At 39.9% G+C, this 14,443-nt stretch overlaps 2 protein-coding genes across 2 annotated transcripts in view; both read left to right on the top strand.

Annotated features, from left to right (window-relative positions):
- The window catches only part of LOC112590469 (histone-lysine N-methyltransferase SETMAR-like), an 88,880-nt gene extending 81,321 nt beyond the window's left edge, over window positions 1–7,559 (top strand). The window contains exon 2 of the mRNA XM_025306985.1: window positions 6,720–7,559. Within this exon, the coding sequence (XP_025162770.1) occupies window positions 6,720–7,063 (344 nt within the window). The 3' untranslated portion in view covers window positions 7,064–7,559. The remainder of the gene's footprint in view (window positions 1–6,719) is intronic.
- A 3,607-nt stretch (window positions 7,560–11,166) lies between these two features.
- On the top strand, window positions 11,167–14,210 carry LOC105186409 (odorant receptor 94a). Its single transcript, XM_011146584.2, has 5 exons — window positions 11,167–11,217; window positions 11,341–11,549; window positions 12,911–13,246; window positions 13,313–13,514; window positions 14,001–14,210. Exons 1-5 carry the CDS (start codon window positions 11,167–11,169, stop codon window positions 14,208–14,210), a joined length of 1,008 nt encoding a protein of 335 aa, XP_011144886.2.
- Window positions 14,211–14,443: the final 233 nt, after the last annotated feature.

Here is a 14,443-nt window from a genome sequence, read left to right as displayed (position 1 = left end):
TGGTGTACTAACTCTCTGTGTATGAAGCATTTTTTTGCAAAAGAAGATAAAGCTATTCCTCATTATTGCCATGAATATAAAGAATAATGCCAATTAGCAGGCATTTATACTCATAGACCATAAAAAGAAATTATGAAATCTTGCCTTCACTGGCTGGATCTCGATCACATCTTGCCTTATTTGAATGAATAATTAACTTTCAATTCCTTTATTGATCGAATTATTGACTGATCTTGCCTTAATTGGTTGGATCAATGAACAATTTTAAATTGCAGAGGCTTATTTTATTTACAAACCACCAACGTTCTGAATGTAAATTTTTACGCTCTATTGATTCTCGGGATGAAAAGTAAACTTCTCCCTTTGAAAAACATGAAATGATTTTCAAATGACCTTGAAAATCGACCTCAAGGTCGACTTCTAAGTTGCCATTAAGTGCATCACTTTGAACTCTACAACTTTGGTCCTAAGCACTTCTTTCAGAAAATGTATCGTTTCAGAAATAATTAGCTATAACTGTTTCCACCTCCAGGAGTTGAGGGATGCTTTCTACCCCTAAAAAGCGTATTTAGCCGAAATAAAAAAACATGTATTTAATATTTCTCGGTGCTTAATAAGTATGTTAAGTTTCATTCAAATCGGTAGGTATCAGTTGGGTAGTGTTACTTGTAAGTATGACCGCGACGCGAAAATCCGACGGGACCGGTAGCTCGTGGGAAGTTTTTAATCGGTAGACGGGAAGGGTTCACTCAGAAATTGGAAGGGCGCGGAGAAAGAAGAAAATGCAGCCTTCTTAACGGTATTGCAGTTTATTCGCTTCGGGATCGGTACGCTCTGAAACCCCGCGGGCCGGTACAAATTCATGCCGCTCTCTTCCGCGAGATCGATATTGCTCGGCGCACACAATTAATTTGCGGGACCCGACACGTAAACAAGACACCGAAAATAGTGGCAGGTGGACGGTCTTACAATAGCGGCGTGGTCCTTAAAGGTTCGGGCGGGTCATCTTTTCGCGAGGTCGGCAGTCGTTCCTCCTCGTCCCTCTCCTTGCTCGGCCCAGAAATGTACGGCACTGCACTGTGCACCCCTCGGGTTCTCAATAGCGATCGGCACACACGAATTCTCGGAAGCGGAACGATATTCTTATTCTCTCCTGAGCGATACACCAAAAACCAATCTTTTTCCTTCGACGAGAAAAATGAATCTGAATTTCTCTCGGTGAGCAAAATGAACAAAAACTGATCTTTTTTTGTTCTCTCTGCTTCCTCGTTTTTCACGTTGTTTCGGAAGGGGTTCCTCTCTCCCTGTTCCTCGCTTCTCCCAACGGCAATCCTTCCGCGGCGTGTTGTCGATCCGCGAAACGAATGCTCTATTTCGCTCCCGCTCTCTCTCTCTCTCTCTCTCTCTCTCTCTCTCTCTCTCTCTCTCTCTCTCTCTCTCCCCCCCTCTCTCCCTCTCCCTCTCCCTCACCCTCTCTCCCTCTCTCTCTCCCCCCTCTCCCCTCTCCCCCTCACCCCCTCACCCCTTTCCCTCCCGCCCTCTCTCTCCGTCAGGGTGCACGATTTATCTGAAGACATTGAAATATCTCGAGAACTATGCATTGGATAAAAAAAAATCGTTAATGAAAGTTGCTAGTCTCGAAGGGGGACATCTAATGATATTAAACTTGACCTCCCATCCTACCCCCTGGGGGTGGGGGTTGGGGGCAACTTTGAAATCTTAAATGGAAACCCCCATTTTTTATTGTAGATACGGATTCTACGCCACAAAATACGTAAATTTTGTCCGAAATTTTTTTTTTGATTCATGATAGATAGCGCTGTAATCGCAAAAAATTATATTTTCCCCAATTCTCCAGAAATGATCATTGGATTGAAAAATAAAAAATACCTGTTCAATATTTTTAAATCAACAAGTGCCAACAACTCGTGAAAACATGGTCGAACGCATAAGAAACGCTTGCGCTGAAACTCCCGCAGATATGCTTCTATCCTGTGTACAGTCATTTGAAAAAAGGATCAATAGGTGTATTGAAGTTGAAGGTAAAAATTTCGAACACTTACTCTAATTAATTGAACAGTGAAAGGCAAGGGGACTCACATTAAAAAAGCACCCTGATCTGTGAGAGGCAAGGAGACTCACATTAAAAAAGCACCCAAAGGGAACATAAAACTACTACGTCGTTGTTCCTGTGTAACGCTAAAAGTAGTTTCTCGGAAAAATTCAATGCTACCTATCACGAATGAAAAAAATTGTTTCAATAAAAATTTCACGTACAATCTAATTCTGCAATGAAAAATCTGGGTCCCCATTTGAGATTTGAACGTTATCAACCACCCTACCCCGAGAGGATGGGGGGGGAACTTTTATTATGTTCTTTAAAAATATTGAACAGGTATTTTTTATTTCTCAATCCAATGATCATTTCTGGAGAATTGCGGAAAATATAATTTTTTGCGATTACAGCGCCATCTATCACGAATCAAAAAAAAGTTTCGGACAAAATTTATGTATTTTGTGGCGTGGAATCCGTATCTGCAATAAAAAATGGGAGTTTCCATTTAAGATTTCAAAGTTGCCTCCCAACCCCCACCCCCAGGGGGTGGGGTGGGAGGTCGAGTTTGGTATCATTGGATGTCCCCCTTCGAGACTAACAACTTTCATTAACCACTTTTTTTTATCCAATACATAGTTCTCGAGATATTTCAATATCTTCAGATAAATCGTGCACCCTGTATATACACAGGGTATCTCATAACACTTGTTAGAGAGCTCGTGAAGACGGATTAAGACAAACAAAAGTCTCATACCATTTTACGATATTCACGATAATTATTGAGTTATTAATGACAGAAATCTGAGGAGTGAGCACGCGACGAGATGGATAATTAGAGGAGCATCGCAGCTACTCGGACTACAGTGCGGTCCAATTAATTCAGCAACTGTTGTCGGTACACGAAGGGAAGAACGATGCACCGCTATTTATTGTTTTATCTCGCTGCATCTACGTCTCGCAGCACACTATTAACAGTTGCTAAGTCGACTGGACCGCATTATGGCCCGAGAGGCTGCGATACTTCTCCAATCATCCATCTCAGTGCGTGCTCACTCATCAGATTTCTGTAATTAATCACTCAATTACGAATATCGCAAAACAGTATAGGACTTTTATGTTTGTCTTAACCCGCTTTATATCTCCACGAGCTCTGCAACAATTGTTATGAGACATCTTGTACAGGGTTTTTCAATTGGTGCGGGTCGATGTTGGCAGCCTGTGGCGGCCATGTTGTTTTGGCGACGTCTGTCTAACCTGTTGTTTATTATTCAGTCACTGATGCCAAATCACCATGACAAATTACACGATTAGGCAGCACATCCAAATGATAAAACTTTATTATCAAAATGAGTGTTTATTAGTGCAAACGTTGCGCGCGTTGCGCCCATTTTACGGCAGATGCGGTGGCCCTTAAAAATCGACTCTCCAACGTTTGGTGGCCAAATTCGAGACGACCGGTTCGGTAAACGATCAGCCAACACCCGTATGTCAAAAGAACGCCAGATCGGCCGAGAACATCGCCGCTGTAAGTGAAAGTGTGTGCAGGAGAACCCGAGGCAGTTAATTCCTCGCCGTGCACAAGAACTCGGCCTTTTGCAGACTTCAACTTGGCAAATTTTGCGTCGGGACTTGGGCCTGCACCCGTACAAGATCCAACTGGCCCAGGAGCTCAAAGTTAATGACCATAGACAACGCCGTTTGTTCGTTGACTGGGCTTCGGAGCATTTGGAAGAGGACCCCAATTTTGGCCGAAAAATCATCTTTAGCGACGAGGCGTATTTTTGGATGAATGGCTATGTTAACAAGCATAATTGCCGTATATGGCACGACGCCAACCCACACGAGGTTCAACAGGTAGCAATGCATCCACAAAAAGTTACTGTTTGGTGCGGATTTTGGGCCGGCGGCGTCACTGGTCCGTACTTTTTCGAAAACGACATTGGTGAGGCCATCACCGTCAATGGCGAGCGCTACAGAATAATGATAACCAATTTCTTTTGGCCCAAATTGAACGATATGGACGTGGACGACATGTGGTTCCAGCAGGACGGCACTACGTGCCACACAGCGGACGCCACGATGGACATTCTGCATGAACGATTTGAGGGTATGGTTATCTCTTGCAGAGGTAACGTGGATTGGCCACCAAGATCGTGCGATTTGACCCCGCTAGACTTTTTCTTGTGGGGTTTTCTGAAGTCGCAGGTCTATGCCAATAAGCCGCAATCGACCGATGCCTTTAAAGTCAACATATCCCAGGCCATCGCTCAAATTCAGCCGGATCTATGCGGCAGAATCATTGAAAATTGGACCACTCGGATCCGTGCCACCGTGAGAAGCCGCGGCGGACATTTGAACGATGTTATATTCCACACATAATGGCATACATGGGCCTTTCAAATAAAAAAGAATTTCGTTAATACCTCACACACAGCTTGTTTTATTCCATTGCAACATCGACCCGCTCTTATTGAAAAACCCTTTATGTAGGATGTCGCAGAACAATTTTTACAGAGCTTGCGGAGATATAGACTGGATTAAAATAAATATAAAAATCCCATAACGATTTACGATATTCGTAACAGTTATCGAGTTATTAGATTGATTACAGAAATTATTAATTACAAAAATTTAACAAGTAAGCGCGTGCCGAGATGAATGATTGGAGAAGTATCGTAGCCGATCGAACCACAACGTGGCTTAGTCGATTCAGTAACTGTTGGTAGCGTGCGGCGAGACATAGGTGCGGCGAGATAAAGCACGAATAGCGGCGTTATCTTTCCCCTCGCCACTCACCGGCAATAGTTGCTAGCTATATTATCTTGAGCGTAGCTAAAACAGTTGGTATTATCATCGCTCTTCAATTACCTCCGGGCCCCTTGGAGTCTCCTTGGCTGATACGAAAATTTACCCAGGGCTGTCAGTCTTTATGTTACCTCGTTGGTTCTCACCAGGGTCCATAAATACAGAGACGGAGAATCAGGTCCTCTTATCCACTTCACACGGTTTGGTTCTAAAATGGCGGCGACCGTGGCTCAGCTGATTAACCATTCACACAACTAAACCATAATACTACGCGTACATAGTATCACGTACATCAACACTGATTCTCTGGTTCCAAAATGGCGGCCGCGAGAGAACCTGACTTCTTTCTGTCTATATTTACGGACCTTGGTGCTCACGTTTAAGTTAAAACGTAGTAATGTCCATATGTGGAACCGTTAAATAACACCGGTCACTCCACAATCGCTCTCCTACCAATGCCATCTACCGGATCACGATTGAACTACGAATTGAAACCGCTTCTCACAAGAAAGCAAATTGGCGTTAGTATAGTTACAGTTGTTATTAACAACTGTATAAAACAGAATGTCTTGCACTAACAGTTGTTACTTTGCGTCAGTGTCATAAGATAAATGTTAAGGAGGAACAACCTGTGACGATTAAATTTTGCTATAAAGTCGATTTTTCGGATCAAATTTGTGGAACTGATTCAAAAGGTTTACGATAATGCAGCATTAAGTCGAACAATAATTTTTGAGTGGCATAAATGGTTTCGAGAAGATAGAGAATCAGTGAAGAACAATGAACGCAGCAGTTGGTCCACAACAAGTCGAACCGATGATAACATCGTCGCCGTTGACAAAACGATCAAAAAAGATCGAAAAGGTGTATTAAACTGCATAATATTACATATTCGACGAGTTTGTCCCACCTTGTACGTACTAGTAATTTTTTCATTCTGCACGGCAACGTTCCTGCGCATCCGGCAGCAATAATTCCATAGTTTCTAACTTAAAAACAAGTTATAACATTGAACCATCCCCCATACTCATCAGATTTATCTCCTCTCGACTATTTTCTATTTCTAAAGATAAAGTTACAGATGAAGAGTGCAAAATTTGGTACAATTGGAAAGATTCAGAAACCCATGACTGATCAGCAAAACAAGATTCTCACAGAACACTTTTCTAACGTTATGAAAAAGTTAGAAACACGTGCTAATCTATGTATTATATATTTAGAACTTCTGGATCCTATTTTGAATAAATATACAGAAAAAATACCTGCCTTCTTTTCTTAGTCTTAATTGCTTCCTAGAACTTTTGGAACTTTTAGACCACATATAGAGTGAGGAAAATAGGTGGAAACCCGTAAAAATTTCGAAAGATATAAGTTTTACAAAAAAATGTTTCAGACAAAAGTTATATATCCTAAAATAATATATTTGCTGATCTTATCAATTTGACCTTGAGTGGCGTTGCCAAGGTCAAGTCACGGTCAACTTATTTTTTTTAAATAAAAACCCATATTTTTTATTATATTGGGTTAAGTAAAAAGTTTTGAGCGTTTTCCGCTAGATGGCTTTAGTGAGGTTTATCTCACGATATATACGTCGCATCTGGTCATTCTATACTGCGACTTAAAGGTGACATAACGCTTTAAAAAAAGTTCATTGACAGTTTTGTGTTTGATGAAGCCAGTTGTGTGTTAGAGCGTTCCAAAATGGAGGTAAAAAAAGAGAAAATTCGATATATTCTTCAGTACCACTACGACCAAAGGGAAAAAGCGGAGCAGGCGGCCAAAAAAATTTGTGCTGTCTATGGACCCAATACAGTATCGAATGCAGCAGCAAAGCGGTGGTTCCAACGATTCCGTTCTGGTAATATGGACGTCGAAGATGAGACACGCTCTGGTAGGCCAATCGTCGAAAATGTCGATAAAATCATGGAAATCGTCGAGTCGGACTGGCATGCAAGCACTTATTCCATTGTCCAGGAACTGAAGATTAGCCAGAAAACCGTTTGGAACCATTTGCATAAGGCTGGTCTCAAGAAGTTCGATGTATGGGTGCCACACGAATTGACGCAAAAGAACCTTTTGGACCGAATTCATGCCTGCGATTCTTTGCTGAAGCGTAACGAAATCAACCCATTTTTGAAGAGGATGGTGACTGGCGATGAAAAATGGGTCACATACGAGAATAACAGGCGAAAAAGATCGTGATCCAAGCGCGGTAAGCCGGTCCAAATGATCGCCAAGCCCGGATTAACGGCCAAGAAAGTTTTACTGTGTGATTGGTGGGATTGGAAGGGAATCATCCACTATGAGCTGCTCCCATCGGGCCAATCACTCAATTCGGACCTACACTGTCAACAACTGACCAGATTGAAGCAGGCGATCGACAAGAAGCGGCCAGAATTGACCAATAGGAAGGGTGTTGTGTTCCATCAAGACAATGCCAGGCCGCACACATCTTTGACGACGCGCCAGAAACTCCGAGAGCTTGAATGGGAGGTTATATCGCACCCGCCGTATAGCCCAGACCTGGTTCCAAGCGATTATCACCTTTTCAAGCATTTGCAAAATTTTCATGATGGTACAAAACTGGCCTCAAGAGAGGCCTCAAGAGAGGCTTGTGAAAATGAGCTGGTCAAGTTTTTTACCAATAGGGACGAGGACTTCTTCAATCGCGGAATTATGAAATTGCCTTCAAAATGGATAAAAGTTATTGAAAGAAACGGTGCATATTTGATCTAAATCCGATAATCCTAACTTTGTTAATATCATCGTCGAAATAAAGAGAAAAAATGCTCAGAACTTTTTACTTCACCCATTATTATCTTTTTCTACTAATTAATTTGAAAAACTTTTGTCTGAAACACTTTTTTATTTGCCCAATATTTTTTTAGGTATTTGAGGAAAACTCGGAAACATTTTCAATATTTAACTTACTAGGTGCGCACCTAAGTTTCCGTATTCCACACATGGATGGCGCTAACGATACATATAGTCGATATACATGTCTGAAGTTGTGTTTTTTTATAGCTTGGGCATCTGTTAACAATAACCAGTCGTAATGCCAACATATATTGCAACGCAAAAATTTTTCTAACAACGAAGATGTCGAGTTTTATGCCAAATAAACAGTATTTACGGGAAGCTTTGCTTTTCTGCTTTAACTTAAAAAAAAAGTGCAGCTGAAGCACATCGTTTGCTTGAAGAGGCCTACGGCGAAAATGCACCATTGAAAATTACCTGTGAAGATTGGATTAAACGCTTCAGAAGCGGCGATTTCGACACTGAGGACAAGGAGCGCTCCAGAAAACCAAAAACAATTGAGGACGCCGATCTGCAAACATTATTGGATGGAGATGATACGCAAACACAAGATCAACTTGCGGAGGCATTAAACATGACTCGCCGAGGTATTTCCAAACGTTTACATAGCATGGGAAAAATTCAAAAGGAAGGAAAATGGGTGCCTGAGTTGACTGAGAGACAAATGGAAAATCGAAGAGCAACTTCCAAAATTTTGCTTTTGCGGCATGAAAGAAAGAGTTTTCTGCATCGAATTGTTACTGGCGATGAGAAGTGGATATATTTCGAGAATCCGAAACGCAAAAAATCGTGGCTTCTACCTGGCGAAGCATCCACATCGATGGCATGGCCAAATCGCTTCGGAAAGAAGATAATGCTCTGCGTTTGGTGGGATCAGAAAGGAATCGTGTACTATGAGATGCTGAAACCGGGCGAAACTGTCAATGGGCATCGCTACCGACAACAATTGATCAACTTAAACCATGCATTGCTCGAAAAACGGTCAGAATGGGACACGAGACACGAACGAGTGTTATTGCTGCACGACAACGCTCCGTGCCATCGCACTTCCACCTTCCAGGACACCATCTAGACGCTTAAATGGGATTTGCCACTGCACCCGCCGTATTCGCCTAGACCTGGCCTCTTACGATTATCACTTGTTCCGGTCGATGGCGCATGGCTTGGCTGGGGAACACTTGGTCAATTTCGAAGAAGTGAAAAATTGGTTGGATGAATGGTTTCGGTTCAATGACGCGTCGTTTTATCGTCGCGGTATTCATGTATTACCAGAGAGATGGCAAAAATGTATAGCTAGCGAGGGACGATACTTTGAATAAACCATTTTTTGTATTTCTCTTGAAATTTTCCATTTTTTATTGATCAATAAAACCGGGAAACTTAGTTGTGCACCTAGTACAATATCTCGCCAACTATTTGTCGGAAGAAACAATGTTATTAAACTTTTTTACTCTGCTTGGTCTCAAGAATATATTGTTACAATAGATTCTGACATTTGTTTATTTGATGATTTTGAAATTTCCAAAAGTCCATAAGTTATAATAACTTTGGTCCGTCAGTGGATCTGCCAATTTGAATTTCGAAATTCTAACATCGAATTCATTATCAGCGACCTCAAAAACTTCTATATAGGGTGCACGATTTATCTGAAGACATTGCAATATCTCGAGAACTATTGGATAAAAAAAAGTGGTCAATGAAAGTTGTTAGTTTCGAAGGAGGACATCCAATGATACGAAACTCGACCTCCCACCCCACCCCCTGGGGGTGGGGGTTGGGGCAACTTTGAAATCTTAAATGGAAACCCACATTTTTTATTACAGATACGGATTCTACGCTACAAAATACGTAAATTTTGTCCGAAACTTTTTTTTTGATTCGTGATAGATGGCGCTTCAATCGCAAAAAATTATATTTTCCGCAATTCTCCAGAAATGATCATTGGATTGAAAAATAAAAAATACCTGTTCAATATTTTTAAAGAACATAATAAAAGTTATTAAAAAGATAAGGTTTATCAACCTAACCTAAAAGATAAGGTTTATCAACAAGTGCCAACAACTCGTGAAAACATGGTAGAACGCATAAGAAACGCTTGCGCTGAAACTCCCGCAGATATGCTTCTATCCTATGTACAGTCATTTGAAAAAAGGATCATTAAGTATATTGAAGTTGAAGGTAAAAATTTCGAACACTTACTCTAATTAATTGAATAGTGAGAAGCAAGGGGACTCACATTAAAAAAGCACCCCGATCTGTGAGAGGCAAGGAGACTCACATTAAAAAAGCACCCGAAGGGAACATAAAACTACTACGTCCTCGTCGTTGTTCCTGTGTAACGCTAAAAGTAGTTTCTCGGAAAAATTCAACGCTATCTATCACGAATGAAAAAAGTTGCAATAAAAATTTCACGTACAATTTAATTCTGCAATGAAAAATGTGGGTCCCCATTTGAGATTTGAACGTTATCACCCACCCTACCCCGAGAGGATGGGGGGGAATAACTTTTATTATGTTCTTTAAAAATATTGAATAGGTATTTTTTATTTCTCAATCCAATGATCATTTCTGGAAAATTGCGGAAAATATAATTTTTTGCGATTACAGCGCCATCTATCACGAATCAAAAAAAAAGTTTCGGACAAAATTTACGTATTTTGTGGCGTAGAATCTGCATCTGCAATAAAAATGGGGGTTTCCATTTAAGATTTCAAAGTTGCCCCCAACCCCCACCCCCAGAGGATAGGGTGGGATATCGAGTTTGGTATCATTGGATGTCCCCCTTCGAGACTAACAACTTTCATTAACCACTTTTTTTATCCAATGCATAGTTCTCGAGATATTTCAATGTCTTCAGATAAATCGTGCACCCTGTATACCAATTTTCACAGAAATCGGAAATTTTTTAAATTTTGGTCCGCCATAATGGATCGGCCATTCTGAATTTCGAAATCCATCAACAGATTCAAAATCAGCAACTCCAAAAACGTTTAAATGCAAATTTTCATTAAAAACTTTTGAATAGAAAAATGTATCTTCAAAATTTTGAAAGGTGTTGCATATATGCAACACTATGCTCCAAAGGGTTGTGACGGCTATCAAGATAACGCCTGAGATGTTTCTAGATATATACAACGCGTGCCTCAAGGAAGAATTTCTCGGACGAGTAAAAATAGCAGAGATTAGTGCTCTGAAAGAAAAGAAGCCCCTGGATGAATTTTTATTTTATCATCCGCTCTGCATGCTGTATTCCGCCGGCAAGGTCTTGGAGGGCATTGTCCATAAGAGAGTCGAGAATGTAGACGACTGCTCGCTGTCTGATAATCCGTACGGTTTTAGAAGGTCTAGCTCGATGCCATAAACCTGGTATTAATACGGCTAGAGAAGCAATCTCTAGTAGAAAATAGAAGAGAGGAGCGAAAAAGTACTGTTTAGAAACAGTGCTAGACATTAGGAACGTCTTTAATTTGGCAAGATGGGAATACATCATGGATGCTCTCAATAAGCTAAATGTTCCCAAGTACCTCCAGAGAATGGTGGTGAGCTACTTTAGCCATAGGTTCCTCATGTATGACATGGAGGATGGTCCTTAGTACCGGGTTTTCCAGAGCTCTGTGCTGAGACCTCTACTCTGTAACATCATATATTATGGACTACTGAAGATGACCTTGCCTGAAGAGGCGAAATTGGTGACATTTGCGAACGACGCGGCAGTCGTTATCACCACGAAATATCCGGAAGAGATTAATGCGATCTTCGACGAGATGTTTGCTGAAATCCAGAGTTCAATCAGATTGGAGCTGGTTGAACACGGAAACCGTGTCGATATCGAGCAGGTAACGCTTGAGACGATCACATTCAAAGTTGGCAAGTATGATATCAACCATTCATCCGATATCTGGGTATGATGATTGATGCGAAGCTTCAAACATGTGAAATACATCAGCAATAAAGTTTCTACGGTAACGGCAATCCTGTCATGGCTCATATTGAACATTAGAGACCCGAGACATAAAGGAAGAGCACGGTTTGTCATCGGTTGTGATTTCAGTACTCACATATGGTGTAGCCATTTGGCATCTGATGCACTGGAGGAACAGGAATGCCGAAGGAAAATAGTTACAATTTACCGACTAAGCTCCTTAAGGATGACCAGTGACTACCTACCTACCTAGTAGATACCTACGGTACCAAATAATGCAATTTGTGTCATAGCAGGAATGGTTCCCATCGGGTACTAGCGGAAGAGCAGAAATCTTTATATCAGCAGAGAGGATCGACATCGCTAGAACTTAGAGAGCTGAAAGTGAAAGTGAGACGAAACAGCCTTTGTCCCTGGCAGATAAGTTGTGACATTTCCTTGAAAGGAAAGATCCATCGACTCATCTCAAATATAGAAGCACAGGTAAATCGTAGCCACGGAGAAGTGCACTACTACCTGACACAGTTGTCATCTGGACACGGATATTTCTGGGCATACCTATATATATAAATACGAGGAAACTTCGGAATACCCGATCTATAATGGAATAGTGGAAAATGTGGAGTACGTATTCTTTCAGTGTTCATGCTTTAACGAGCTTAACGAGCGAAAGTATTAGAAGCTGTTCTCAATGCTCAATGTGCCACTCCGGAAAAACTAGTCAAAGCCATGCTATCGTCACAGGCAACGTGGGACGGACATCTTCGTCATGAAGGTACTAAACGAATTTCGTGAGGAGTGCGAGAAAAAGAAGACACATAGATAGTAGGAAGAAAACTGCTAGAACTCCTACCAATATCACTTCGATGAATAAGGGGACTTGTGATAATTCGACATACCAGAGTAAAAACTGTGGCTAAAACCACTCCACAACATAATATCTAGCGCACAAAATAATATCTAGCGGGCGTTCTATGGGGAAAATGGTCACAGAAAAAGAGGTGGGTTTTTAGCCAATAAGAGTCCAGTACACGGGGAGAACAACAGTCCTATAGTGCATTTTCCCCCTTCATAAACATATACACACACGTTTTTATCCAAGCACAAATAAATCTAAAGTAAAAAATTGAAAATAATGTAAAAACAAATGAAACTTACATATCATGATCTGTATATAATCGAAAGTTCTACAAATTTTATATTCATTTTATAACATTTTCCTTGTTTTTACTTTCTCATAGATTGATTATTTTTTCAAAAATAATAAATTAACTTTATTAATCTTAACAATAGTCATAGACATTTTGCAGGAAAAAAACTGTGATGTACACGTTGATGGTCGAGACGACATGTGCGTGTATGGTTCTGACATCTCTATTGACGGAATTTCAAAGAGGAAATTTAGCCTACAGGGAATGGTTGCCATACGACTATTCCTCTAACATATTATTTTGCGTCACATATTTCCATCAAATGATAAGTTTGACAGCTGCGTCCATCGTGAACGTTGCCTGCGACAACATAATCTGCGGATTGTTACTGCACATCTGTTGCCAGATTGAAATCTTGGAATGCCGGCTAAAGAAATCTCTACACAACCAAACCGATTTTGGAGAATGCGTACTTCTGCATAATCACATCTACAAGTCAGTTATGATACTAACAATTATATGCATTCTAATGCAGCTATGATTTAATATTTTTTTTCATAGATTCGCATGCACAATAAACAAAGAATTCAAGTTTATTATTGCTGTTCAATTCATAGTAAGCACACTGGTAGTGTGCTCCAATCTGTATCGATTGGCAAAGACAGAGTTAAGCGTGCAATATATTTCACAGGCGGTATACACAGTCTGTATGTTAATACAAATTCTCATCTACTGTTGGTACGGAAACGAAGTGAAGCAAAAGGTATCGATTAAAACAGATGAATAATTTGAATACAGTGATGATCATTGATCATTATGATATTATCGCATCACATTAAATGTATTTAATTAACCGCATTTGCAAACACTGGAAAAGTAATAAAAAATACATACGTTTTAAATTACATTATATTATATTTATTGAGTATATCATTAATAATTGAATCACGGATTAAGTTTTCGTATAATCAATGTAGATTAATGCAACAATGAACGTATTATGAGCATAACGCATGATCATGTGTCGTATTACTCGAGTAAAACAATAAAATTTTAGCAAAATAATATAAAGAGCAAAAAGTCGAAAAAATTAAATAAACAGATATTTTTTTTATTACTTTTGATGAAAAAATTTTTGGTTATTCCTTTTAATATATTTTAATTATAATCTACAACTATAATTTTTAACCATAAATAAAAATGTCATTTTGTAATCAATGTAAATTTATGTTCGTTTTGCAAATTTCAGAGCGTTCAACTTACCGATCAGATTTTTGGTATGAACTGGTTGGCGTTGGACAAGAAAATGAAGGAAAATCTTATGATGATTATGAATCGTTCTCTTATACCTATCGAGCTCTCCAGTGCACATATTCTTACAATGAACCTTGAATCTTTTGGGAAGGTTAGGGATAAGTTTAATTTCACGGCAGCGATCGACTTTATCAATAGACTATAATACGAAGAATATACACTCAAACACAAAAAACCCGGAACACTAAAAATTTGGGAAAAAATTACAAAATTTCAAATGATCATAACTTGGTAAATAATGAAGATACAAATATGCGCAGAAATACAAAATGAAGCTTGAAATGTCCTCTTTAAGAATTTCTGAATGGCAATTATGCTCGGCCATTTTTTTCAAAATGGCGGATGATAAAGTGAGAGGATGCAAAATTGATAATTAAA

The sequence above is a fragment of the Harpegnathos saltator genome, unplaced genomic scaffold (assembly GCF_003227715.2).
Source record: "Harpegnathos saltator strain DR-91 unplaced genomic scaffold, Hsal_v8.6 scaffold826, whole genome shotgun sequence".
In the NCBI taxonomy this organism is placed as follows: domain Eukaryota; kingdom Metazoa; phylum Arthropoda; class Insecta; order Hymenoptera; family Formicidae; genus Harpegnathos; species Harpegnathos saltator.
The sequence above is the reverse complement of the archived record's forward strand: the minus strand, read 5'-3'. Positions and strand labels throughout refer to the sequence as shown.